Source organism: Haliotis rubra, unplaced genomic scaffold (assembly GCF_003918875.1).
Source record: "Haliotis rubra isolate DU_JTF1 unplaced genomic scaffold, ASM391887v1 Scf169, whole genome shotgun sequence".
In the NCBI taxonomy this organism is placed as follows: domain Eukaryota; kingdom Metazoa; phylum Mollusca; class Gastropoda; order Lepetellida; family Haliotidae; genus Haliotis; species Haliotis rubra.
Genome location: NW_025765658.1, coordinates 1,366,291 through 1,394,139, shown reverse-complemented (window position 1 = coordinate 1,394,139; position 27,849 = coordinate 1,366,291). Strand labels below are relative to the sequence as shown.

General features: G+C 40.2%; 1 protein-coding gene across 2 annotated transcripts; it reads left to right on the top strand.

The window, feature by feature from the left end:
- The first annotated feature begins 506 nt into the window (after nucleotides 1-506).
- On the top strand, nucleotides 507-27,849 carry LOC124272362 (uroporphyrinogen-III synthase-like). Of its 2 annotated transcripts, none has more exons than XM_046707534.1 (10): nucleotides 507-845; nucleotides 8,195-8,287; nucleotides 9,099-9,270; nucleotides 10,069-10,131; nucleotides 10,693-10,767; nucleotides 14,329-14,412; nucleotides 15,838-15,923; nucleotides 23,513-23,608; nucleotides 24,902-25,012; nucleotides 27,079-27,849. In XM_046707534.1, exons 2-10 carry the CDS (start codon nucleotides 8,213-8,215, stop codon nucleotides 27,103-27,105), a joined length of 789 nt encoding a protein of 262 aa, XP_046563490.1. In that variant the 5' UTR covers nucleotides 507-845; nucleotides 8,195-8,212; the 3' UTR covers nucleotides 27,106-27,849. The 2 variants fall into 2 exon arrangements, with proteins under 2 accessions (XP_046563490.1, XP_046563489.1); XM_046707533.1 differs by having other exon boundaries at nucleotides 591-845; nucleotides 8,191-8,287.

The window sequence follows — 27,849 nt, the reverse complement described above, 5'->3', positions numbered from 1 at the left end:
CAACACAGTATATATCATTTTAAAATCTTAACGCGGTTATGGTAGAATGGAGATAAACACATTTACTGTGTTGGAAAATCAGAGGTATAACGAAGCTATAGGATATAGCTCTCAATTTTGTATTTAAAACCTTACGATACGCGTTCGGTTTAAAAACAAATTTAGAACTATTATAATTTCGTTCCATACCTCTGATTTTCCAGCACAGAATGTTTATCTCCAAAATATTAGCTATAATAACTAAAAATCCATGGAAAAAGCTGTAGGTTATCTCGCGAAGCGGCGTGGCTAAACTGGGTCCCGTCTCTCATATTGCAAATACCTTGCTTTGGCGCAAGTTGACGACGCGCAAAGGGAGCCAGGAACCAGCTTATAGGAGCTTAACGGTACAAGCGGTAGGGTTGACACACAGCTTAATTAGTGCTCTACGTGTTTTGGCACGGAATCCCATAGATTATGAAAGTCGTGGTTTTCCTCATTTTGTTGTAACCTTATCTATGGCCATATTAAAGCTTGTCATTTGGGCCTTTTTCCCCTACTATGTTTATGCATAAATGCTGGCAAAGTCCGGTTTGCTTATCTGTTTCCCCGGATTTTAATCTCACTGGTACTATTTCATTGTTGCGCTGGCTCCTCTTAGAACTGGATATCCCAATGAGTTTTGAGGATAGACCCAAGTATGTACGAACGCAGATGGGTGAGAAGTCAGAAGGTATGCCAAGTATGGAAGCAAGGTTCAGAAAGGGGAACCGCTTAAACAGTGTGTTCTGCGAGCACTCGTCACCTTCCATGTGCCTCTGACGAATACAGACACCGCCCACACCACACAGAAAAGATATTGTCAGGTAGGTTTTCGTGTCACTTATGACTGACGGTGTTGTTAGGTTTATCTAGCAAAATGTTACACCAGATAAACACATGGAGATCACTCGGTACGGCATACGCGGCTTCCAGGCACTGTCGGCGATGGTGCAAAGATGGAAATAGCCTGTTTTCAGTTTGCCGGCTGCCCGGTGTTTCATGTGCTGACTCACGTTCAGTGCACGGTGAGATGGATGAAGTTCGGTGGCCAACACACCTTGTGTAAAGCACAACCGAACTGCCAAAACTTTGATATCGGGAAAAGTAAATAGTCTAACTTCAGAACTGTAAACTAGTAACTAATAAATTGCTTAGCATGCCTCCAAGAAGACAGAAAGTGTTCCATGAAACAACATGACTGATCCATGTAAACTGTCAATACATTACTCATCTGATTTGATTATAAAGGTCACATGCAACCAAAAAATCAAACATAATTAAAACACAATTATCACTTCTTCATGACATATAATATGCATTGCTGATTATGAAAAACAAATAAACAAAATTATAAGCGTATAATCGCAAATCAAAAGTGCAATATTTTGTACTTGGGTTTACCTCCCTCGAAACGAAGCAGTCGGATACCGAACCCAGTCAGAGCGGGTGGGTGTGCACTCAAGTGTAACGGCTGGTTCATTAGCAGATGCTGCCTTCACGGCTCATTGTGTGTGTATATATAGAGATGTTGGGTTTTGTAAATACATGCTCATTTTTTGTGTATAACATTTTGCAATCAACAGACATCATAATATGTCATGTGTTCAAGTATCACACCTGCCTGTCTGTGTAATTACATAATGTGACAGAGACCGAACTCGGCCATAAATCAATGCTTTGTTTATGGTGTATAGCCTGATTGGTGTTAAGTTCAAATTGCATGTGGTCAGTGATCACAGTTGTGTATTGAATATTGTCATTAGCAGACAGGCAGGCAGACACACAGGTGTCAATAAAACAAGACATTGAGTTTTGTCTGTGACAGCTTACATATCTATATCACAGTTAGAAATTGTGTCAACGCTTAAATAATGACATTGCTTTTAAGCATCGAACTGAGAAAGTGACTCTCGTAAGAAGAACGGTGGGTGAAATAAACAAATGAAATTATATAAACAGTTTATTTACTGTCATAACATATAAAAGCTCACTACTTGTGGGATATCAACAAACATTATGAAAATAGCTCACACCAAAGCCTTCACCGAAAGTATTCACAGACAGCCCGCCCAAGTTGCATCTAACCTATTTCACCGCGCACGCATCGCATATGAGCGCAGCCCAGCTGTTGAAACCTCGTATTCCCAGAAAAGTCTGGGGAAAATTAGTGAAACGCTTGAACTCCTCGGATTTCGCTTTTTCTCATCGCTATTTTTCAACTTTATAAGTTGAATTTGCATTTTTGACGCTTTGTTTCCGTAAGTCCATTAAATAAACTACAACACACATAATGTGATACATAAGGGATTGATAATGGAAGAAGTGAAACGGGAACACGGTATTTCAGTAAGAAATAAAGTCGGTATATATGCTATAATGCACATACTAATGGATCAAATAAATCAAGGCGGGTTTTAAATGATATTGTACAGAGTTAAACTGCCATTGTACCCACGCTAGGAAACATTACTGATACATGCATACCAAGACTACAAACTATAGTTCCCTGAAAGTGGTCGACTTTTACTTCCAATACATCAGATATTAGTTTTATAATTAAGATAATTAAGTATAACACTCAATGTTTACATTTTTCAGGGTCATGTAATACTATATATACAAAATAAAGCCAGAGTAAAAACAAGTTATCCAAGTGTTCATAATACTATGTACCAATATAAGAAGTAAGTAAAACCACTAATCATCCCTGCAATAAACTCCTACTCATGTTTATGTTTTAATTCTTATTATGACATGACACATACCTAGGCCTGCTTTATGTAATAAAGCAAAAGTGGTAAAATCAGATACAAAGAATAGTATTGACAAGCATAAAGACGATGAACGCTATATGATAAACATTATCAATGTTCATGATACATTTGCATACTTGTACATAGTCTCATCATAAACACCTATAGTTAACTCCGACTTTGCATCGCTTTGAAATCTTCCCAAAAGGATATAAGTTTGTACATTTTAGCCAGCAGTCAAGCAAATGTGCTGCTCCATTAATGCCATTAGATGCTAAACACGGAGTTGAGCCAAGATATTAACTTGTGCGACAAGATACTAACTTGTGCGCCAAGATACTAACCCCAGCTTCAAGATATTAACTTGAGCCAAGATATTAACTTGTGCTACAAGATACTAACTTGTGCTAACTTGTTCAAGATAACTTGAGCTCAAGATATTAACTTGTGCGCATCAAGATATTAACTTGAGCTCAAGATACTAACTTGTGCGCGCCAAGATGTTAACTTGTGCCAAGATACTAACAACTTGTGCGCCAAGATAACTAACTTTGTGCGCCAAGATATTAACTTGAGTCAAGATATTAACTTGTGCGCCAAGATACTAACAAGATGTTAACTTGTAGCGCCAAGACATTAATACTCAAGATATTAACTTGTGCGCACAAGATACTAACTTGTGCGCCAAGATATAATTAAGATGTTGAGCTGCTCAAGATATTAACTTGTGCGCCAAGATAATATTAACTGTAGCGCTCAAGATATTAACTTGAGCTCTCAAGATATTAACTTGTAGCGCCAAGATATTAACTTGTGCGCCAAGATACTAACTTGAGCTCAAGATATTAACTTGTGCGCCAAGATATTAACTTGAGCTCAAGATATTAACTTGTGCGCCAAGATATTAACTTGTGCCAAGATATATTAACTTGTGCGCCAAGATACTAACTTTGAGCCAAGATATTAACTTGAGCTCAAGATATTAACTTAATGCTCTCAGCGCCAAGATACTAACTTGTGCGCCAAGATAACTAACTTGTGCGCCAAAGATAACTAACTTGTGCGCCAAGATATTAACTTGTGCGCCAAGATACTAACTTGAGCGCCAAGATAACTAACTTGTGCGCCAAGATATTAACTTGAGCTAGCCAAGATATTAACTTGTGCGCTCAAGATATTAACTTGTGCGCCAAGATACTAACTTGTGCGCCAAGATAACTAACTTGAGCGCCAAGATATTAACTTGTGCGCCAAGATAATTTTTATTTTATGAGGTCCCTTCAGCGCCCGCATAAATCAAAAGTGCAATATTTTGTACTTGGGTTTACCTCCCTCGAAACGAAGCAGTCGGGATACCGAACCCAGTCAGAGCGGGTGGGTGTGCACTCAAGTGTAACGGCTGGTTCATTAGCAGATGCTGCCTTCACGGCTCATTGTGTGTATATATAGAGATGTTGGGTTTTGTAAATACATGCTCATTTTTTGTGTATAACATTTTGCAATCAACAGACATCATAACATGTCATGTGTTCAAGTATCACACCTGCCTGTCTGTGTAATTACATAATGTGACAGAGACCCGAACTCGGGCCATAAATCAATGCGCTTTTGTTTATGGTGTATAGCCTGATTGGTGTTAAGTTCAAATTGCATGTGGTCAGTGATCACAGTTGTGTATTGAATATTGTCATTAGCAGACAGGCAGGCAGACACACAGGTGTCAATAAAACAAGACATTGAGTTTTGTCTGTGACAGCTTACATATCTATATCACAGTTAGAAATTGTGTCAACGCTTAAATAATGACATTGCTTTTAAGCATCGAACTGAGAAAGTGACTCGGTAAGAAGAACGTGTGGTGAAATAAACAAATGAAATTATATAAACAGTTTATTTACTGTCATAACATATAAAAGCTCGCGCCTGTGGGATATCAACAAAACATTATGAAAATAGCTCACACCAAAGCCTTCACCGGTATTCACCAGACAGCCCGCCTCCAAGTTGCGCTGAACCTATTTCACTGGCGCGACGTGCTATGAGCGCAGCCCAGCTGTTGAACTCCGTGATTCCCCAGAAAAGTCTGGGGAAAATTAGTGAAACGTTTGAACTCCGATTTCAAGCGTTTTTTTTCATCGCGTTATTTTTCAACTTTATAAGTTGAATTTGCATTTTTGACGCTTTGTTTCGGTAAGTCCATACCGAAAGATATCAGAATCTGCAAAGTTGTGTTTTACGTTGCATGTGACCTTTAAGCTATAGATATATGTCAGGGTTGTGTTCTTGCACGTGAAATTGTCCAAACAGTGTGGCTCATTACTTTATCATAACGATAACATTTTCTGGTTGAGACTAGATTATAAATAGACTTCCATTTTTTAGCTGTAATATTCGCCAATTTATCAGTAAGTAAGCATTTACTACCAATAAAGTAACAATGTCTTTTATCAACTGTATATTGGAGTAACAGTTTTTAGATGAATGACAGCCACCTTCCACCTCTTGAGTGCATTCTGCCTGTTGCAGCACTTGCACACCCAACTGCCATGGACATTCCAGGAAAACTGACAGAATCTCAACTCATTGAAGCATTGTTTGTAAACAATTGCCCATAACCACCAAACTTAAATTACTTTGTCTAGTGACCATCTGAAGGGAGTAGGCTTATCACGTGACACTTTTCTTGTTTGTAAACCAGCACACTGATTCTGAAATAACACTTGCACCTAATGCAAGCTTTGGGGGTTTGATGTACATTAGAACTTAAGAAAGAACATAAACTGTAAAAGGTTCACTATTTCAGTTCTATGAATTTATGTAATGTAGCAGAATATCAGTTACCCATGACCAGTCAGATGGGTCCATATATATGGCGTAATGAAAATTATTTCCCAAGCCAGGTACTTGGGTTACAGAGCCCAGCCCAGGGGGCGGTGGGGTAGCCTAGTGGTTAAAGCGTTGGCTCGTAACGCCGAAGACCCGGGTTCGAATCCCCACATGGGTACATTGTGTAAAGCCCATTTCTTGTGTCCCCCGCCGTGATGTTGCTGGAATATTGCTAAAAGCGGCGTAAAACCAAACTCAGTCAGTCAGTCAGCCCAGCCCAGCCCAGCCCAAATATACTACAGTATCTGCTACAGTGAAGTGCATGACAATATTATTATAGCTTTGCACATCAAAGTTACTGTTGCTATCTCTCTGTAATGCTTCAGTGACAGCACATGGTGGATAAATGAGCAAATGGAATGAGTTTTTCACATTTTAGGATAATCTTCTCGATAAACGTTGGACATTTCCTAACATAGGTTTATCTATATAAGCAGTCTCATCCAAAGTGAAAATGATAAAAAAGACATCAATGGACTGTGGAAGATGTGACGATGTGACCAGAGGTACAACTACTAGACTGGTGGCCTGGAACTAGTAGAGTTTTTGGCTTCTGATGACAGAGGCATATCTATATTGTAATCTAGGCTTTGATAAACACTGTCATGGCTTGTAATCTAATCAAGCTGGCAACTAGTGTTTGGTAACTTATCCATTAGAAAAAATACACAAGCCTCTTCTTTGTTTTAAACAACATGACTGATGTTGTTTTACTATGTTCAGGTCTTGCATTGTTGACTTAGATGTGTGGAGCTGTATTGTAACTTTGGGTTTAAGAATTGAATCGAATGTGAACTAAAGCTGTGGTATCACTGCTACAAATTATTGCATGCATGATTTAGAAACACATGGAACTTTGGATGTGTCTTTAAGCATATAGTCTGTACAACCTATGCTTGTTGCAAGAGGTGACTTAGTGGATTTTTTTTCCCTCTGTACTCAAAAATATTCCGGCTATTTGATTATTACTCTATTCTGAAGAAGACAGGCATGCACTCATGCAGTCCCAGATGATCTGAGCCATTCAGTCCCGTTCAAGCAAACCTTTCATTGCTGTGGACCCTTATGACACCCCATGGTAGTGACTTGTCACTTGTTGCATCTGGCATAAAGAAATGAACAAATGTACAACTGGTGGTGGGAATGTTCTGTGCCTGTCATAGACTACTGTTATGGAGTTAGCTGCTGACTGAAAAGGCCTTAAGAAAATGTTGTGGTTCTGATTACCCGACCGACCCTTGAATTCTGGTGCCCGACCATATCCTTTAGAAATAAAAATAAGCTTTCAGATACCATTATTTTTGTCCCGGCCCAATGGACATTGGTCATACTGAGAGTGAAAGTTGACATGAGGGCCGCAAGCTTGATTGAATATACAATTACACATTGAGAAATATGTTATTAGTTTGCACTTTACTATAAAAGAAAATGTAAGAAAATCATGAAAAAATTCACTGACCATGCTGTGCGCTATGATATTGCCACTATAGTCCATTTGGCTCAAAAGAGAACCGATGCTGTGGAAGCCCAAAGAGACGAACAGCCATGTGAACATAGAGCATGTGCACAAGTGCCGACAAAGTTATAGAATCATTTACCTGTGCTGTGCCGTCTCAATCCTTTCTCACGCACACCTGGCCGTTTTTCTCTTTGCACTCCTCTCTCGTAACAAATAGTGAAATGTGTCAATATTTTTATGATAGTTTGTTCATCATCTTATTTATTCTTAGGACATAAATTCTGCAAAACACCCACAGAGTTGGTCTGATGTTGAATGCGTTTATCATTTTTCGAGTTAGATTGCAATTATTCGGTCCACCTTTGAGCCAAATGGACTATAGTTGTAACCATACCTAAGGTGGTAACACAAAGAGTTATTCAAAGCATGGTTTGATGCATCCTCGATAATCTCCAGGGTATACGTTCCGATAAATCTCCACTATTCTCTGGATGCATCTGTGGCTTGGCCCGATGATTTTATTACCTCCCTTTGCTGGATCAGCATTCTCACAGTAGCCAATCAGAAAGTAGCTGTCGCAGATGCGGAGATTTTTGGGGAAAACATACAGACAAATTGACAGGTGTGAAACCTTGAAAAGATATATGCAGAACTCCTTCTACCTCTTTCAGAGTACCTCTGCAACAATATATTATTGTGTTGCCAAGTTTAAACATTTAGATAGTTTAAAAAGCGAAATTGAGTTGTGATTGATACGCTCGACTTCCAAGCATAGACACCTGGTTGGATAAAAAGCCATCCAAGGGAGGTAATAAAATCATCGGGCCAAGCCGTAGATGCATCCAGAGTATAGTGGAGATTTATCGGAACATATACCCTGGAGATTATCGAGGATGGGTTTGATGTGATTCCAGTCGATGTCTGCTGTAGTGATCAGTGGATCTAACTAGAGAGCAGACATGAGAGATGTGCATGGCAAACATACAGCAGATGTCAAACTATCTACCATTTCACAACAAGTTGTGATGAAAAATGTGGATATTTTTTTAATATAATTCTTCAATCTTTCAGATAGACCAAGGTTGTGAGCATCATGTCGGAGGTCAAACCCAAGCTGGTTATGCTTTTCAAAGCAACAAAAGAAAAAGAAGAAGATAAATTTGCTAAGGTAGGGTTGTGAATTCATTGTTCATCCAGATGAAATCCTGCATATATTACACAATTTTCAGGTTAAGATGCTTAGAACATATAAAAAATAATTACTGCATCACAGATGACACAAATATTTACTCACAATTTCAATAACTCTTAATGTGTTAGATCCTTTCGTAAATTAATCACTGTAAAAATGAAAGATAGATCTCACTGACTGACTAAGCAGGGAAGGAATGAAACAACATGCCTGTGGCAGGATGGAAAAGTGCATAAAGCTGACTTCAAGAACACACAGAGAATAATCTCTATATCTGCATATAAAACAAAATCTAGCAGTACATAAAATACATTTAAACATGTTAAATGGCACGTCACCATGTCTACTGGTAATCAAAGATTTCATATTTTATATTTGTTATTACCTGCTTGTCTACCTCAAGTCTCTAAAGGGATACTACGTAGTTATTTTATTTTGTGTTATCATGATGTTCACGATAACTCTTATCAGCATTAATCAACAATAAACCATATGAGTTTTACCTCTTGTTTATTGCAAGTCCATTGCTGTGATGTATGTCCATTCTCATTATTTCTTCTAATGATAGGTCTTAGAACTGAAATAAATAAGTACTTTTAGGAATCTAACTTTTTCTCATTTAGAACAGCATGTAAATTTGATAATGAGTGTAAAACTCCATGTCCATGTATTTCCTGTAGTTCTCTGGTAAGATATGTTCTCTGCAACTCTCTCTGCTCAAGGAACCATTGAGACTATAACTTTTGCTATTGTTTACTCTATATCTGCTGTCTGTGTCTGTTCACAGGAACTGAAAAACAATGGCTATGAAGCAGTGAACATTCCAGTGTTGTCATTTACATTTGTCAACCAGGATCAGTTGAAGACACATCTACAGAACCTGTCTGACTTCTCAGCCATCATTCTCACCAGTCCGCGAGCAGTGGAAGCAGTGGTGAAGGCATCAGAGGGCCTTGCAGGTAGCCTCTACTTCATGTAGTAAACTAGGCTACCCAAACTTTTATCATATCAACTGTTATTGCTATGCTTTTGGCTAATGTTATTTCATACATTGTGTGGGATGTTTTATTTAGTAAGTATTTCTGGTTACTTTCCATAACATCCATATTGTCCCATGTAAAGAGATCTGCTTTGAACTTTAAACTGAACCCTTAGAATGGCTCTGTTGCCACATTGTACTTTACCTTGGAACCCACAACTGTTATGATAACGAGATGATCTGTCAATTATGACTATCTGTGCACGCAGTACTTATCAAAAGCCAAGTTCATAATGGGAGCAAGATGCATTTGTAACCAAAGTCACATTAAGTTGAAGTAAAGGTTGTACGATCCAAAGTCAAGGTTGTAAGATCCAAAGTCAAGGTTATAACATACAATGCACCTTGAAATCTGTCCACATGTTTCTAGCCAGTACTCTACCGACTGGTCTACCTATATCCTTGTCATTACCTTGTCTGCAACACTTGACACTGGTCCGATAGTCACAAAAAGTTCAGGTAGCATCAGAACCAGTGGTGATCATTGAAGTGGATTCTAGTTTTTAAATTCAACTTGCTATATGCCAACTGACCCGAGTATAATTTCACCAAAATTGGGTCATGGATCAGTGGAAAAAAATTAAAGCAAGAAACACATTTGGTACATCTCTTCCTTTTTTAGGTCAGATAATAACAAACTGCTTATGATCTTGAGGATTTGGTGTCCAACTTTTCACCACACTGTTGCTAATTGTAGCTATGACATTTTATCTTTCAGATAAAGGAAAGAAATTCAGTGGCATGAAGTGCTATGTAGTTGGAAAAGCTACAGGTGTTTTAGGTGAGCTGCTTTACATAAAGAATTACTGGTCCGATCTAAGTGATCAACGTGGATATGGAAGGGAGGTAATCAGGCTCAATTCACAAACACAGGGGGCCAGGGGACCCTTATTAGTAGTTTTGAGGGTCCTGTGAAAGAATAGTGTAGAGAACTTTATGTTTTGATAATTTTCTTAGAGCCTAAAATGAATCATTGATCATGTGGACTGATGGGTGAAATGATACACGTTACTGCTCTGAAAGAAACAACAAAACACCTAGCAAAGTCACAGATGTGTTGTGGGTACAGTAAATAGTATCTTGTGTCCATCTGGACGCAGAGAATATTTTTCTGTGTCCATTCTTTACATTTGTTTATACTGGACGTACATTTGCCCGTCGCGTAAAACATTGGGTAATTCTACTGACTATTAGTAAGTTTAGATTTGAGACAAGTTGTTTATTCATATTGATTAGTTATCTTTTGTGAACATTCTTATATTTTTGTCTTCTTTTGATAATGATTGATTATTTGTAATACCTATTTTACCATTTGATCCATGTTGCATGTCTTGTGTTTCAGCCAAGAAGGCAGGATTCACCACTACAGGAGAGGACTCGGGCAATGCAACAGAACTTGCAAAACTTATCTCAGCTGGTACTGAATATATTTATGAACTCAGTAATTTGAATTTGGCGAAATGAGTATTTGACATAATTTAGCATGCGTTTTCCGAATTGGCAGTTGTATTATTTAAAAAATGCTCATGTTATTGAGGTCACAGCTGGACTTCATACTGCATTGTATGTGTATGTTTCCCAAAGTGTTGACCTTGTATTTATGACCTTCATGATCTGTTGTTGTAAATAAGCTACAGAGAGTGGTCCTCAAGCTGGAAGCTGATATATTAGTGGGTGTTGTCCATCTGCCCTCAGGTTTTCCCTCCTGTCTGTCCATCATATTTCATGTCATGAGCATAACTCAGAAACCTTTCAGTATTTTTTTATGAAACATTGCGTATGTATCGAACACATGCTGAACAGGTCCCTTTTGGGCATTTTGGTATGTAATTTTGTATGTGTGTTACCTTGTTCTACTTAGTGCTTAGTGTCAGGAATGGGGACAAGGTATCTCAGAAACTACTGTTGCATGAATGAAACTCGCAAGTTTATGTTAGAGATCCTCATCAAGACGTCGGAAATGTATCCATAAACATTTTGTTTCCAGAGTTACATCCCCTTCCACATGTATTTTTACTGTGTTAGGCCACCTATTCATAGTTTTCATCATTAACGTCATATTATTCACAAGTATATAAACAGGCAAAATAATATTGTGCCTCTTGCTGGGGAAAGTGATAACACTGTTTTCTCATTTAATTTGGATACAGAGGCCAATTATCCTCCAGCACCACAAATTGATGTTCATTAGTCCTTCCTTTCATTGCATTTTGACACCGGATGCGACCAAACTGTTCACTGATATCAACCCGACCTTGAACTGGTGATTTGTGCTATTTAGGATGCTGTATATTGTTACATTGTATTTGTTCATGTTCTGGTTTTCATGACAACAAATATAACAAAGGTTCATATGTAGTTCATAGGGTTTTCCCCATTGTACATCATAATGTCCACTGCTGACGTTTATGTTTCTGCAATATATTTTATACATATACTCAGCAGCAAAAATAATGTCAGTACGAATTCAAAATTAGATAGGCACTGTAATCAAATCATTACAGAAATGGACATAATAAGCGGATCAAAAACATTTTTTGTGTGCAATATCTTGACACATCAATGAAAAACTCAGCATAATTTCAAGACATTACGTGAACATCTGCAGTCCATTCAGACTCTTGACTTCAGTATCTAGTGTGACCACCACGAGTGGCAATAACTGCAGCACAGCGTCTATGCATGGAGTGCACCAATCGTTTGATGAAGGCCATTGGCACCTGGACCACACTCTAAGAAAGGCCTGGCGCAATATATCGGCTGTGTTCGGCCTTGGTATGACATTGTTCAGTCTCCTCTGAATTTCATCCCAAAGATGTTCAATTGGGTTTAAATCAGGACTAAGGGCTGGCCACTGCATAATGTTGACACCGTTTTGCTGTAGGAAATCCCGTGTAGCTCTGGCAGTATGCATATGGGCCCGGGCGTTATCATGCTGGAAAATGTTGTTCCAGTGACATGCGAAATGTGGTATGACGTGGGATCTGAGAGATTGGTTGATGTAGCGCACCGCTGTGATGTGGCCTCCTCTCCCTGGACCAAGGTTCTGGAACATCACAGGACCCACTCTCTGGTTCAGGCCTATTCCTCCCCATACCATGATGCTTGCACCTCCCCATGAGTCTTCATAACACATTGGTCTGAGTAACGCTGGCCACGTCGTCGCCATATTCTTGTTCTGCCATCTGCATTTGATACGCAGTACCGACTCTCATCTGTGAACAGAACAGTTCTCCATTGCCTGTATCGCCAGTTTTGGTGTTGTAGGGCATTATGAGGGTCCTGTGAAATAATAGTGTAGACCTGTAGACGTTCATGCCGATGACAGTCCACGGTAAGGTCTACGACAATGGAGGTTCCCACTGTTAAGATATCGGCATACTGTATCAGTACTGATTAGTCTTCCATGTGTTCCCACCCTCTGGCGTGCTGTTTCGAATGTCTGCATGAAGGGATTCTGTACATGCTGTCACACAACATGGTGGTCTTGTCTTCTTGGTCTGCCAGTACGGGGGCGATCATTTGTGGTGTTGGTGGCCCAGAAACGTTGCTGCAGCCTGTAGATGGTCTGAACGTTGACCTGGAAGTAATTGGCAACGGCTTGTGCAGTGGGGCCAGCTTCAAGTCTTCCTAGCTCCTGGTTCCTCTGAGCTGTCGTGAGTCGCGGCATCCTGCTGACGTTGTAATGTGAATGTTTCAACCAGGTTTGGGGGTGCATTTTATAGGGCTGGTCCTTGTGAACAGCCCGTGCAACATGAGTTGCATGAAAAACATGGAGAAAACCGTACCATCTCCGAGGTCAGGTTGCGTTTTTGAGATCATTTCCTGGGTTCAGTTCTGAGTTTGGGAAGGAATGTCTTTGCTCAGGTGAAGTTGGAGATGTTGTCAAAAATATACAATCAAAACATTAAATGAGTTTACAGTTATCTGTTTCTGCAAAGGAAATTTCCAAACTGACATTTCTTTTGCGGCTTAGTATATTTTATGCAGGTTGAAACACATGGAAACTTTGAGTGAGTGAGTGAGTTTAGTTTTACGCCACACTCAGCAAATTCCAGCTATATGGCGGCGGTATGTAAATAATCGAGTCTGGACTAGACAATCTAGTGATCAACAGCATGAACATCGATCTGCACAATTGGGAACCGATGACATGTGTCAACGAAGTCAGCGAGCCTGTGGAAACTTGGAATTTATCTGATAATAGCCACTGCTCCCAGTGATCTTCTCAGTCTAACATAACCCTACTGAGATAACTTGAGGTATCAGACACCAAGTAGAGTATAAATCAGATTATGATTCAATGTTACTGACTAGGTACGACAAGTGGAGTCCCTATGTGGTCTGTTTGATCTGCCTATAGAGCAGAAGGTCAGTTGCTCAACCCATTAGTTGTATCTTCCCAAAGAGTTTAAAGAAATGGTACTTGTTACGCAGCTTGTCGTCCGGCATTAAGGGGGATGAAGTGAGGGACAGGTGGGCAGTGTAGTGTGTCTAGTGAGGTAGCACCATGAAACTGCTTAATAACTTTACTACATATGTGCAGTAATCTTGGATGAGATGTTAAACCCCATTTCACTTTACCTCACTTTGTGGCAGCTGCTTGTTCTTGCACGGACAAGAACATTCCCTCTGGTGTGACTGTTTCATGCTTGTAACCTACATTGTCATCCATCTGTGATGTGACTGTTTCATGCTTGTAACCTACATTGTCATCCATCTGTGATGTGACTGTTTCATGCTTGTAACCTACATTGTCATCCATCTGTGATGTGACTGTTTCATGCTTGTAACCTACATTGTCATCCATCTGTGATGTACATTGATCACCTACATTGTATTGATGTGACTGTTTCATGCTTGTAACCTACATTGTCATCCATCCTACATTGTCATCCATCTGTGATGCATGCTTGTAACCTACATCATCCATCTGTGATGTGGATCAGTATTGATGTGTTCTCGTCCTGAGATGCAGATCCCCCGAAAGATGGTAAACCATTCCTGTACCCCTGTGCTGACATCCGCAGAGACGTGCTGGTGCAACACTTGAAGGAGAAAGGTAGCTGCACATTTATGTAACAATTATAAAGTTAGCTTTGTTCAGTCTTATGTGGAAGAAAGTTGCACTTGGAAGACCCGCGTTCGATTCCCCACATGTATGAAGCCCATTTCTGGTCTCCCTTGCTGTGATATTGCTGGAATATTGCTAAAAGCGGTGTAAAACCATACTCACTCACTCTTTTATACCTTGGTATCAGTTAAGCTATGGACAAATACATGTCTGGACAATAAGTTATCTAATTAATATAAGCTGGGTAATATATGATAGATATGAAAAGATAACATCTGGACACATTGAGCAACAATGTTGTATCATTAAATGACTAGAACACGACTAAGCCAATAAGCCTTGTTGGGTGGTGTCCCTGTCAGTGGCAGAACAGCTGCTGGAAGGACATTAGGACATTGTTACAAGAGGAGATAAGTGTGTCACATGACATCCATCGGTGTGACCAAGGTTCCATCTGAAAATGTAATGACACTGTAATATATATCACTGTGACACCTTGTTTTGTTGATGTGGAGAGAGAGGGTTGTTGTTTAATTTGGTATATGCCACCAGAATGTGTTTATGTGTTGTTACATGGTGTGAAACAAATATATGCAATTTACTGTAGTATTCTTGATGGCATCTATTAAACCATACTCACTTTAAATATTACTCATCTTATCATGTGAAATATGTGTTTCCTGTGGATATGAACACTTATGTGAGCAGCATGTTAATGACCAATGTATTACCCGTGATGTAAGTCCTTATACCAATATGCATGTCTTGGCATACATTTAGTTCATTAGGTCATAGTTTCACTCCCATTACGACTATCAGTAAAGAAAGGGAAAGAGAGCCTACCTACCTGGATTATATGGACTACTCCAGACCTCACATGTACTCTGCCAATATAAAGTTAATGAACATCAGATGACGGACGTGTTAGTAGTCTTTGTTCTTGTATCCTGCATCTTCAAAACAATCACAGAGAATACCATAATGAAAAACTTGAGGGTTTGAAAATACAAACACAACTGAAGGCTTGCACAGTACTTGAAAAAGTCTATGCAAAGTTCAGAAGCAGGAATATAGTGACCTCACATTAATTATGGTGTTTGAAAATGATATATATTACATGAATAGCCTCCATAAGGGTCTCTGAGATTAGTTGGCCTCAACTTCTCATGAAGCAGCAGTCTTGTAAGACTTTCTTCAGTTTATTTGATGTAGGTGTTCCCTGGAGTCAGCAGATGTCTACCAGATATACTGGAGCCAGAACACTTCTCCTTCTAAGGAGTTTGTGTTCTTTTCTTTTCATGCATCACAAACCAGCAGGAATTAAGTGCTGTTCTCGACACCATTCAATAATGTGTCTGTATGGTAGTTACAAATGTCTACAAAATGACAGATCGATTTTTTTATTGTATGTAGAATTAGCTGTTGAGGAGATCACAGCGTATGAGACCAAACCCAATGAAGCCCTAGAGAGCAGTGTCAAGGGGGTCCTGGATCAGCAGGTAGTCCAGCATGTGTTTCTACTTACTTTTGTGTTTATATCTACTCACCTTCAATCCTAAATAGCATGTTCAGTAGTATGTCATCTGTCTTGTCACCATGTAAGTCATTATATTTTCCAAACACAAACTAATCTTTTTGACCATTGTAATCATTTGGTTTTCATAATTTGATATATAAATAGTCTCTCAAATGCAACAGTCAGATCAGATTGTGTCGTCTTTTCATACCGATCAGTCTTAACACTGGTCCAGGATAATAATCATAAAAGACATGTCTTGTTGCTGGACAGAACCACTACTGATGAGTAGGAAACACGTTCACTTACATTTGAAGGTGTGAAGTGTATATGGATGATATTGTGTATTGACAACAGTAGAAGTCCCAAGCGGGTGACATCATTTGATGTTCCCCCTACTATTGACTACAACGGTGTCCATACGCGTAAGTCGTGACGCCATCGATGGCGATCCATCGTTTCATGTCCATGGGAGACAGCGATGTCTTGTTGAGGGTGATCCCGTATATTTTGTGTTTGTCGCTTCTCAACGCATTCACTTGATGTTTGAACATTTTATTCTTGAATAGAGCTTGTTTGAAGAGGGTGTGTTTGATGTATTGTTTCACGACGTATTTCTTGACCCCTTTGGCTTTTTTTATTTCATCGTCTGCTTTCTTGATGGAATACATCTTGGATCTTAACCCGATGTATTCCGCGATGGGTGTCCCAGCACATTTGTCATTCATCTTGCCGAGGACCTTTTTATTTGTTTGGTTGTGTAGGGCGTGGTCTGGGGGGTAATCACTCGTATCGTACAGGTGGATGTTTTGCCATGTCCTCGTACACGTCCTCGGTACGAATTTCCATCAACAACGAATCGGTGTCAGTGTACAACACCTCACATCGATCACTGTATTGTTTTTTTAGTTGGTTGTAGTAGAAATCATACATCAAGTGTTTGGATAAGTCGAGAATGCTCAACCCCACATAGACCGGTCGATTGAGTTTGATGTGAATCTTAGCCATGTGTAGAGCCGCCAAATCATCGTTGAACATTTTACTGAGGTTAAAGGCTGAACTCGCTATGAGTTTCCTTAGTTTTTCCTCCTGGTGTGATCTGACTAATTTCACGTTGACGTGCTTCCTTAAATTATCCATGGTTTTTCCAAATACCGAGTTGTTCATCAGTTTGGAGAGGTTTTTCTCAAAGTCGCTCGTGGCTTTTCTTCTCAGATCCATATTCAACCGAATGTAGGGTTCCATCCAGGTACTTTTTTCTTGTTCATCATGTTAGGTACGAGTTTTTCCACGTTAGCCAGTTTGTTATCTCCCAACAAGTTTCGTTGATATTCGGACATCCATTCTCGATCGACCATTAATCATTCGGGAGCCAGCGGATAACTGTTGTGGGAGGCATGCAATTCTTTGGGATACTTCGGAATATGTATCCTCTCTCAAAGTTTTCGGGGATAGTGTTCTTTGTTTTAAAATGGTCGCTATCAACCCACTCGAACCCACCTGTAGGCGAAGTTTGACTCATGGCCCAACCATAGAGATTAATCGCAGATAGAGGAGATGGTATGAGGACTGATTCGGATTATACATTCCTTTCTCAATAAACAGGTGCATGTCGTAATCCGTTAACAATTCCAATTTGACTCTTGTTTTCTTCAAGAGTGCATCCCACGACAGACCAGGGCTGGTGTAGTACCAATCCGGGTCGAGTTGATCTTGTTTCAAAGACATCTTTCTAAAAATTTCGAAGACGTCGGCGAGTAGTAGCACATCTGTTTTCAAGTAGAGATCGTGATAACCAAATAAATGGTTACAGTCCAGTTTCTCCCACACATTCTGAGCGTGGTCGTAATCGTCCTGTGATATATGGGACTCGGTCAACTGGCTCTAAAAGGACTCGATGGGTGGTAATTGTGTCTCCTCAAACTTAGACCAATCGTCCATGTACTCGTACGGGGACACACCCTTCCTCAACAGCAAAGACTGAGTCGCCGCGTCGGTGTATTGATTTGTTATAGGTATCGTTGGCCTTCACCAAACTGTAGAGGGACCGTTTAACAAGAAGGAAATGTATTTTTCCATGTTGTTGGGGATGCACTTGATATCGCCATCGATTTTCGAGATGGCCTGCATGATAAGGTGGGCATCGTAACCTCTGAGGTTGTGAAACACCAATGGTATGGGTATGGTTTTGGAATCGATTCTAAGCTTCAAGTTACACACGTTGTGAGCAGCACCTCTGTATTGACCGGTGATGTGACAATGATCTCTCACGAAATTGTCTTAAGGGGTCCCCAACATACGTGACAATATCTAGCTCGTTGATGAGCTCGCTCAGCCTCTGGTGTCATATCCATGGGGGCAGGGTCCAACAAAGCTTTCCTGATTTTTTTCTCTTCGTTTTGTAAGTACGTGAGAAATGTTTCAGCTGCGTCGTGGCCTCGGTAGATCACAGGCTGTTTTGTTTGTCCATCGCATCAGACGACCACTTTGTTTGGTCGTGTTGGGATTGTTGTGGTCAATATATTTTATGAGGGCTTCGAAGTCGGCGTAGATGACGTAGGGTATGGACATTTGATGTTTATGATTGATAAATTTTAGCGTGTTTTCCTTTTCTTGAGTCATGTCGATTCTGATCGTGGTCTCTCCCACACCTCGACAGTCTTCTTCGTGCGCCTCTAGTACTTCGGCGCGACTGTACCCGTGCAGACATCTCTCACAAAAATACTTCTTCGCTTTGTGAGAGGATTGGTCGTGCAACAGCCTGCTCAAACTTTTAATCCATGCGTAGTGAAATTTATCCTCTTTATCGATGAGGAATGAATTGATCCTGCACACGATTTTATCTGTCACAGGGCTTATCCTGTGCACAATAACACTATTCCCCTTGTGTCCGAACACGTTGATGGCTAAATTATTTGTTTTTCTATCTTAGAGATTTGGGATAGGGGAGTGGGTTCATCTATGCCCATAAAGTCGAGACTGTCTTCCTCATCCGGGGGATAGCTGGAAAGCCTATGTGGATTACCTTTGGGTTTAAATAAGGCAGCTTTCACCTTTACCCTCATACAATTATCACCTTTATTTTCGGGGTTAACGATGGCCTGTTTCTCCTGAAATGCTCGGGCACCGGGAGGTACGATCCGCCTTTGAATGGAATGTAGTTCGCTATATCCACATAGATGGTGTCAACACGATCCACCACCCATCCAGAGCCCATGTTGGTATATTTTTGTATTATTTGTAACGAGTAATCGATGGTCGAAGGGAAAGAGTCGGATTGAAGTATGACTTCCTGCTTGCCTCTGAAATAAGGTTTGATGTACTCGGTACTACCATCCGTCTGCTGTTTGTTAAGCGACATTTTAATCGTGAGCTGGTTTTTAATACTTTTTAAATCATCCATCTCCTCGTCGATCTTGCTAGCTATGAGGGGTTTGACGTCGTTGACATCGATACTAGAATTCACTACCATCCGCCAGCCTCCTATATACTTACCCACGGCGTGGTCTGTCGGCACAAATCGCATTTTGACCGGCTCGGTGTCTTCCAGAAAGGTTAACAATTGGGCTTTTCCCATACGAGAATAATGTTTCAGTTCACGACTTTTCGCGAGAGTTTTTAGCTCTTTAACCGTGGGGGGCTTAACATGTGTAATGTCCAGTTTGGTCAGCAATTTGGCTTTCCTCATGCGAGAATAACCAGTTAGTCCACAACTTTTCGCGAGAGCTTTCAGTTCTCTGACAGTAGCCATGTTGTATACCATATGCAAAGTCAAATGTCTAATAGGTTGTTTTCAATGTGCAGGAAAAATTAGATTTTTATTCTGAGTAGTCGGTTACGTTCATTTAGATAATCTTTCTTTTTGTCGTAAATAAGTTGGTTTTGAACTACATCCGCTCCATGGGCTTTGCACAAACGATAATGGCCTTTGACCCCTATTCCACATACTTGACATGCATAATTGATATGGCCCCTTCTCACACAGTGGCCATGCATGTGACAATATTCGATCATACAGCGCTCTCCGCATGCCGTGGGCTTGCCCAGCAATACCCACTTACAATAATAAGTTCCCAAGGCCCACATGTTGTATACCATATGCGAAGTCAAATCTCTAAATGAATGTTTAAACGCCCATGCACATTCCATTCTCAGCCACAGCATTGTATACAGGAATGTTTAACCACTCAGCTGACTCGAATCCACACACACAGCATTATATAGAAAGTAGGTCAGAGATATCGAGCCAGGTTATCGCTTTACTTGGCATTTGCGTGATGTTTGCTTGGAGTTTGCTAGGAGTTTGGCTAGTTTCCTGGGGGAAAATGGGAGAGGATGGGATTCCCTGGAAAAATTTAGATAGGATTGGGAGAGGATGAGATTTCCCAGGAGAAATGGGAGATGACTGTGACAGGATTGGGATTTCCATATAGACATATGGGAAGTATGGGATATATATACCCAGGAAAAAAACAACCATGCCACCAAGAAGAGATTTGTCTTCGGACCAGATCCAAGAAATACGCTCCCTTCGCGGTGTTCTCCCAGCAAGCGAGGTCAAAAAGCGCTTTGGTATTGGGTCCACAATTCTGTACGAGCTATGGCAAGAGCCTGCTGCAGAATTTTCTACCCTCTTGCCCGCCGGCGAGACAGCTCCGACGTCGCCCTCCAGCACAGTCGTATTGCCTGCCGCAGAACCGTCGACCATCTTGACCGCCGGCGAGATAGCTCCAACATCGCCCACCATCCAGGACTTCTACGACCGCTTGGGGAGGCTCATGGCTCGTGTGGAGCAAACCGCGAGCGACGATGTTGTCGGTTAGTGCGGAGCAAACCGTGACGATGTTGGTCGACATCTTTTCTAGGCTTGATGACGACGACGAAAAACTCCGGGAGGAAATAGAAAGCGTTGAGGAGGAACAAGAAGAGACCCGTCTGGATGTCCAGAAGGTGCAACACATGCTAGAATCGGTCACAAAATGGACCTACCTATCGCTAGCTGCCGTGTTTCTCTGGAAGGTTGTCTACAAGACCTGGAAGCACAGCTCACCGACCGATATACCGGTTGACAGACAGGCTGACGAGAAGACAGAAACGCCCAAACTAGTTTCCATGGCCAAACCCCGGGACCTCTTCCAAATGTACTAGGATAGAAGAAAAACAATATCGAGAGAGATGCGATACTTTTTCTTGCAATTGGAAATATAGCACTTTTTAGTTCGCGGGTGGTATTCTGTTCTGCTGTTCTGCATTCTCGGCGGGACTATTTGTCACCCCATTGGCAGCAGATACAATACTTGTCGAAACTCCTAGTGCCCTACAGATTTTGAGGCTCCTATAAAAATTAAGAATATTGTTTTCAGGAAATTCACCCCCAATAAACCTTGCACACAAACTGCCCAAACTGCCCAAGAATGAGCGCTGGCGTTGCCTCACATGGAGTCTAGGCCAGTAGCTCATAAATGAGGCGTGACCTACAACATAGGGCTATCTAGGCCAGTAGAACACTCATATATGGCCTGACCTACAACATGGAGCTATCTAGGCCAGTAGAACGCTCATAGATGGCTGGCATAGATGACCTACAACATGGGGCTATCTAGGCCAGTAGAACACTCATATATGGCTGGCGTGACCTACAACATGGGGCTATCTAGGCCAGTAGATGCGGCTCATATGGGGGCAGTGACCATATATGAACTGGACCTATCTAAGGCCAGTAGAGCACCGACTTGAAACCTCAATCTGCTGACTTGCAAAGTTTCTTCTGCTAGCCTGACTTGAATGCGACACGCTGGATTCAAACCTTACCTTTCTACCTTTACGCTGGTGGGACGGCTGGTGTTAGCATGGCGAATTTAACATGCCTCAGCTGGCAAGCTAGTCTATTTTTAGTGTATGGACACCGTTGTAGTCAATAGTAGGGGGAACATCGAATGATGTCTCCCGCTTGGGGATCATCATTTTTACTGGACGCTGGGAGCAGAATTAACCCAAAATAAGCCATTAGGGTACCCTGTATTGGTACCCCCACTATATAACTACTACAGTCGGTAGGTGAGGATAGCCCAGTGGTTAAAGTGTTCACTCGTCCGTTGAAGACATGGTTTCGATTCCCACATGGGATCAAAGTCTGAAGCCAATTTCTGGTGTATCCCGCTATGAAAGTGACGGATTATTGCATAAAGTGTCATAAAGCCTTTTCACTCGCTCACTTTCTGACCTGAGAGCATGATCACTGAGGTCAGAGAAAAAATTACCAACACTAAAAACAGCCATGTTACAAATATTTATGGATTGAATTATTTCGAAACTTCTTCAAATTTGTCAGTTTAGCATCATTGAGTTCAACAGAGACACATACTGTTGGGCACTATTTTGAAAATGTTTCTGGTTTTCTTTGAGCTCAGCAAAGCATGATTATTATTGCTTAAATGATACAAAAAATAGTTTCTCTGGAAATGGCATTTGAAAAAATAGTGTGAGTAGGCATATACATAAACATTCCTTGATAAATATCCCTTCATTCAAGTTAAAACAGCTTGGGGTGGTCACCATGGTAACTCTTCAGACAGGACTGACTGACTGAGTTTGGTTTGACGCTGCTTTGACCACTAGGCTGCCCCACCGCCCCTCTTCAGACAGGAAGACAACGCTTTCATACAGTTGTAATTCACAGAACTCAACTTGATGTACATGGTGTGTGTACATGCGCTACCTAACAACCAGTTAACCAACTAGATGAACATATGTTTTTATTGTCACCTTAGCCAATCCAGATAATTATTATAATTGTATTTATACTAAGGCCAGACCAATTTTATTTCGTATTTAAAGGATCCGCCGGTCATATTTTTTCAAGAATAAGAAAAAAAATGAAAGTTAATTTTTCCCGCTCAAAAAATAGAATCCTATATTTTTTATTGGCCAATAAATGTAAACTTACAAGAAATTTGTTTTAGATTGTTTTTCACTCCATATACACTTCATAAAATGCCAAAAGTATAATACTCTTAGTATTTAGAATAAATATTACTTTGACTGGTGATTGTTGTTTGTTTTGTTTTGCTTTAGGTTTTCTGAGGACCAAAATCCATAAAACAAGAAATGTTATTGGCCTGGCCTAATGTACAATCTCAATATAGAACAATGAATGTAATTTGTAAATTGAAAATACCACAAAATACAGATTACATATATTTTTTTTTCCTTTCTGGCTATATAGGTTTACATTGTATATCTCTACTTAGATCGTGTATTGGAATAGTTTTCAGTTGTTGGGAATTTTAAGGAAATATTGCCACGTTGTATTGATAGAAATCAGGTTATTGACAGGCCAAGGTAAAGCTGTTGATTCACACCATGTTTTGACACATCAGTCAAAAGGCAGTATCTGGCTGGCTAGTTCCTTGTAATAGCAACACACTTTTAATTCATAACTAAAAAGGATTACTACATATAACTTGCAGCTGATGTGATCTGTACACATGCTTGAGTGTTTGACCGTGTGTTATATAAGTACAGCTAAGATACTGTGTCATGATGCCAGATGTATGCTGTATTTTCTGGCAGGGATTGCCCGAGTTTGCTGTATTCTTCAGCCCTTCTGGCGTCCAGTACACAGAGCCATTGGTCAAGAAAGGACTGCTGCCACTTGACAAAATAAAAGTAAGGAATTTCTTCCTTTAATAGATTTAAGGGTGTTGTACTTGTAAATAGTGTTAAACCATGTCCAGTCTAAGTATGTACGCTTAGGGGTTTCTAATGACATGGTTACTATTAGCTTATATTTCCGCAAGAAGACATCCTTGAATATTGAAAAAAACGCTATTTTCAGCGACTGTTTACTCAATGTGTCCTCGATGTGTATCACTCGGAAGCGATCGTGTGGAAAAATAGCATTCGGAATCGTTCGAGTTTTTTAGGTAAAATTTCAAACGGTATGTGCGAATGTGAACCTATGCAAATTTGGTAAGCTGTGTTCTGATTGGTCAGTCCAAAAGGTTAGCTGAGGCGACCTTCTACTAGGTTTTGTTAGACTCAGTATAGCAGTGTAATGAATAATACTGAGCCTAAGTTTACTTAGACTGAAACCATGTCCTATCTGGGAGGCACTTCACCATATTATTACATCAATGTCCTGGCATTATCATGAATGTGCTTGTATGATTGGAAGGTTCTGAGCTTCACGTTGAAGCGTAATAATGCAATTTTTGTAGAGGACATTACATGATATCAAGGAGGCATACTAACATAAAAATTGAGTCAACTGGGCAAAATGTTGAGGTGTAAAAAGTCAGTCAGCTGTGATGAAGTACTGGCACAAACCGGCTTAACACAGATAACTGTCCATGAAAATAACTCTGGTCCATGATGCCCTGTGAACAACACCCGTTAATATCTAAAGAATCTTTGTCACAGAGCCATGTTGATGACTTCAACAGTGAATGACTGCTGGGTCAGTAGGGAGTTCACTCCATTTTCTAAGAAACTTTGGCAATGGAGAGAAAGCTTGTTGGGTTCCAGCTTCTGACATTTCCTGACATTAACAGTGCACCAAGTATTGGATGTCTTGTAACAATCTCACTATGATTGAAGCAGATACAGAATGCTTCTTGCAATATATTTGTGACTATAAATGAAGCTTGGGTTCACTACTTCCAATGTATGTCCAAATGACCAGCAAAAGAGACAAAGACCATTAGAGGGACAGGTTATGGTGTCCTTGTTCTAGGGTACAGAAGTTGTTATTGTAGTGATCTATAGATTGTTTTGGACAGTGAACCTACAATGAGTAGGTTCATGGGTTATAAAATCTGTTTGGAAACTGATATGTCTGATTACTTATTTTTAGCACACTGACATGTTAATATTTATAATTATGTTGTTTTGGTGAAAGGTATAGGAGTATTGTTGGTATAGTGTAAAAGTGACTCCTTATGATAAACTTGTGTGTGTCAGGTGATAGCCTTGGGCCCTGCAACTAAGCTTGAGGTTGAATCTCGTGGTGTGACTCTCCATGGTGTTACAGCCAAGCCAGAGCCTGCCAGTCTTGTTACGCTGCTAAAACAGGTATGTAAAACTATGGTACAAGCAATCCTACCGATGTTTTTCTTACCATGCTCTAACTTGTCAAACTACCCATATAATTACAGTGTTTCCGCTGACTTAATTATTTATCGGACACTGTCAGGCAACCTAAAATTTTACCGGTCATGAATGACATTTGCCGGTCGTATCCTATTGCCATACTGTAAGTACTCATTTTAAAGTTATTTTTAGCCTGGGTATTTCCGAAACATAAGAATTTTTGTGACCACGAAAGCACAGCCAAGACTGTCATTTCGCTTACCCATGATTTTTTATTTTAATACATGATTATTTACCGGACAAAGTGTCCGGCCGGGTTTCAATTTACCGGTCCCCAACAAATTTTACCGGTGATTTTCAGGTATATACCGGAGAACGGAAACACTGTAATTGTATCGTATCCCTCCATAACAGTATGCAATATTCCTTCGTTGATCATAGAATAGTGTAGAACAATGTAAAAACATTTCCTCAAATGCACCTGATGTAAGCAAGACAGGTTTCAGTGAAGGTGACCTATTATAAGCGCAGACCACTGGCTCATGTAGCTCTGCAGGCTCGTCATCAAACTTCATCCCACAGCTTATAACAGGATTCAGAGGCAGAATGGCTTCATATCCTTTTCCCTTGCCCTGGACTCCTCAGGCAAATGAGGAGAGCTTATGAGAACCAGCATATGTAGTCCGTGATTTACTTACTGTCTGTCTGTACACGAGAAGGATCATGGAAGATAGCTTTCACTGATACACAGTCAGTAACTGAGGCATACCCTTCAAGTTCAGGAACTTCTCACATCACATGGAATCATTGTCATGTTAGTGATGGTGACAGACATCAGGATCTGTTGCAGAGCTCAACTTGGAGGTCAACAGAGCATATCATGCTCAAGTACCATTATACACACTTCCTTATTGCATCAAGTCATTTTGATGGGGTTGCTATATAGACAGCAGTCTATGGTTATTCATAATAACTGATTAGTGGTATGGTTCCTGTTTTACATCACACATGCAGCTGTTGAGTTACTCCAGAACAGGACATGACATCATCACACATAAAGGTCTTTATGAAATAAACAACAGGCATCAGACTATGTTTTTAAGTGCAGCTGAAATGACCATGTGTCCCGAACCTGAAGTGGAATGATCAAACAGAAAATACATGTGACTTCATTATTGAGCTAGGTTGAGGCTTGACACTTCCTTCAGTTTGTTTATGGGCTGGCTGGAGGCATGGACTTCCTGGTATGAGCATTTTCTGTAGGAGGCATAATGTCTGGATGTGCTGTGGAACATGAACTGTATCTTGATATGTCAGCATTATTGTGGACATTGCTGCCAGACCGCCATTCACTCACCACTCTTCATGTGGAACTACAGAGGATAATTGTTAGCTTCTATCATGTTACTGTATATGTTTTTAGTGTTCAAAGCTGCTTGTGGATGTAAAGGAGAAGTCATTTAAATCTGTTGATTCTGGAAGTAGAAGCAGAACAGGCTTGTAGATACTGTTTTTGGCTTCAATTGATTTCTCTGCCTTAAACCACAAGTCAGTTATACATGTTGGCCAGTTGGTTCCTGGCTCATAGTCAACTACAGCATCAGTCATGTCACACCACCATAATAGTTCCAATAGTGTTTGATGAGTGAGATGTCATGCCATACAGAGTATTCCACTTAGATACATTTTGCTGATCTTAGACAACCAGTCATTTTTTAATTCCATTAATTCTGACTTCTTTTCGTGACATTTTAGAAGATGGGAAGTGCAACTCTGACAAATTTATGGATAAGAACTTCTTTTATTTTCACAAAAGACCTTCTGAGTTTCAGGTAGGGGAAGTGTAAGTACACTAATGTAACCATGTGACAGGACAATGCAGCAAGGGGAGGGAAACCCTATTTTCTCTTGAACCACGAGGGATGGTTCTTGTTGGTGAAATAGATGGATGATTATATTTTATGTTTTGACTTCCAAAGCCTTTTTATGTGTGAGATTAAAATATGTTGTTAATGTTTCTATGTGATCTGTGTGTTGTTATGTTTAAGGAGAATGTTGAAGAGAAGAAAGACTAAGTGTCCCTGGCATGGAACAACCAACTGCTACAGTGGAAAGTGTGTACCCAGGGATAACAGTGTGGGGCTAATGTCCAGCATGCAGTGGCATCAACAGACCTGTCAGTACTATCAAAGAAAGAGTTCATCACAGACCATCATATTTGTACCACATATGATGAAACACAAATCTCACTCTCCCTCTCTTCATAAGGTATTTCATTAATTCATCTTTTCTGATAAGTAGTTACAAACTGTTCAAGTTCAAATAAAGTGACCTTTATTGTAGCATTTTGTTCATGGTTTCAGTAGGTACTCCCAAAAGACAGGAAGATGAAATATGCCATGTATATCAGGTTTAGAAAGAGTAGATGAAATACACAGATAATTGTGTGGACTGAGGAACGGAAAATATATGTTATTGTTATTTCAAAAAAATCATAAAAACTTGTTATTTTTATTCTTGTGGTGCTTTTATATATATGTACAGTGTTTTTAACTCAGTGTTGACCAATGTTACACACCAGCTAAGGCCTGTTGAAGTCGGTTACATGTGTCTGTTCAGTAGGCTACTGACAAAATAGGAGAGATATGTGTGTAGCATTACTTTAATATATTTGTTGTTGTTATTGTAGTGATTGATCTAGTCAGAGTAACATTGCCTGTTGTTCTCCGTAAGTATTAACCATGTGGATATCACGTGTATGTTTCCTGCTGTCATTTCTCAGGATGCAGCCTTAATACTTCTCAAAACATGAAATGAGT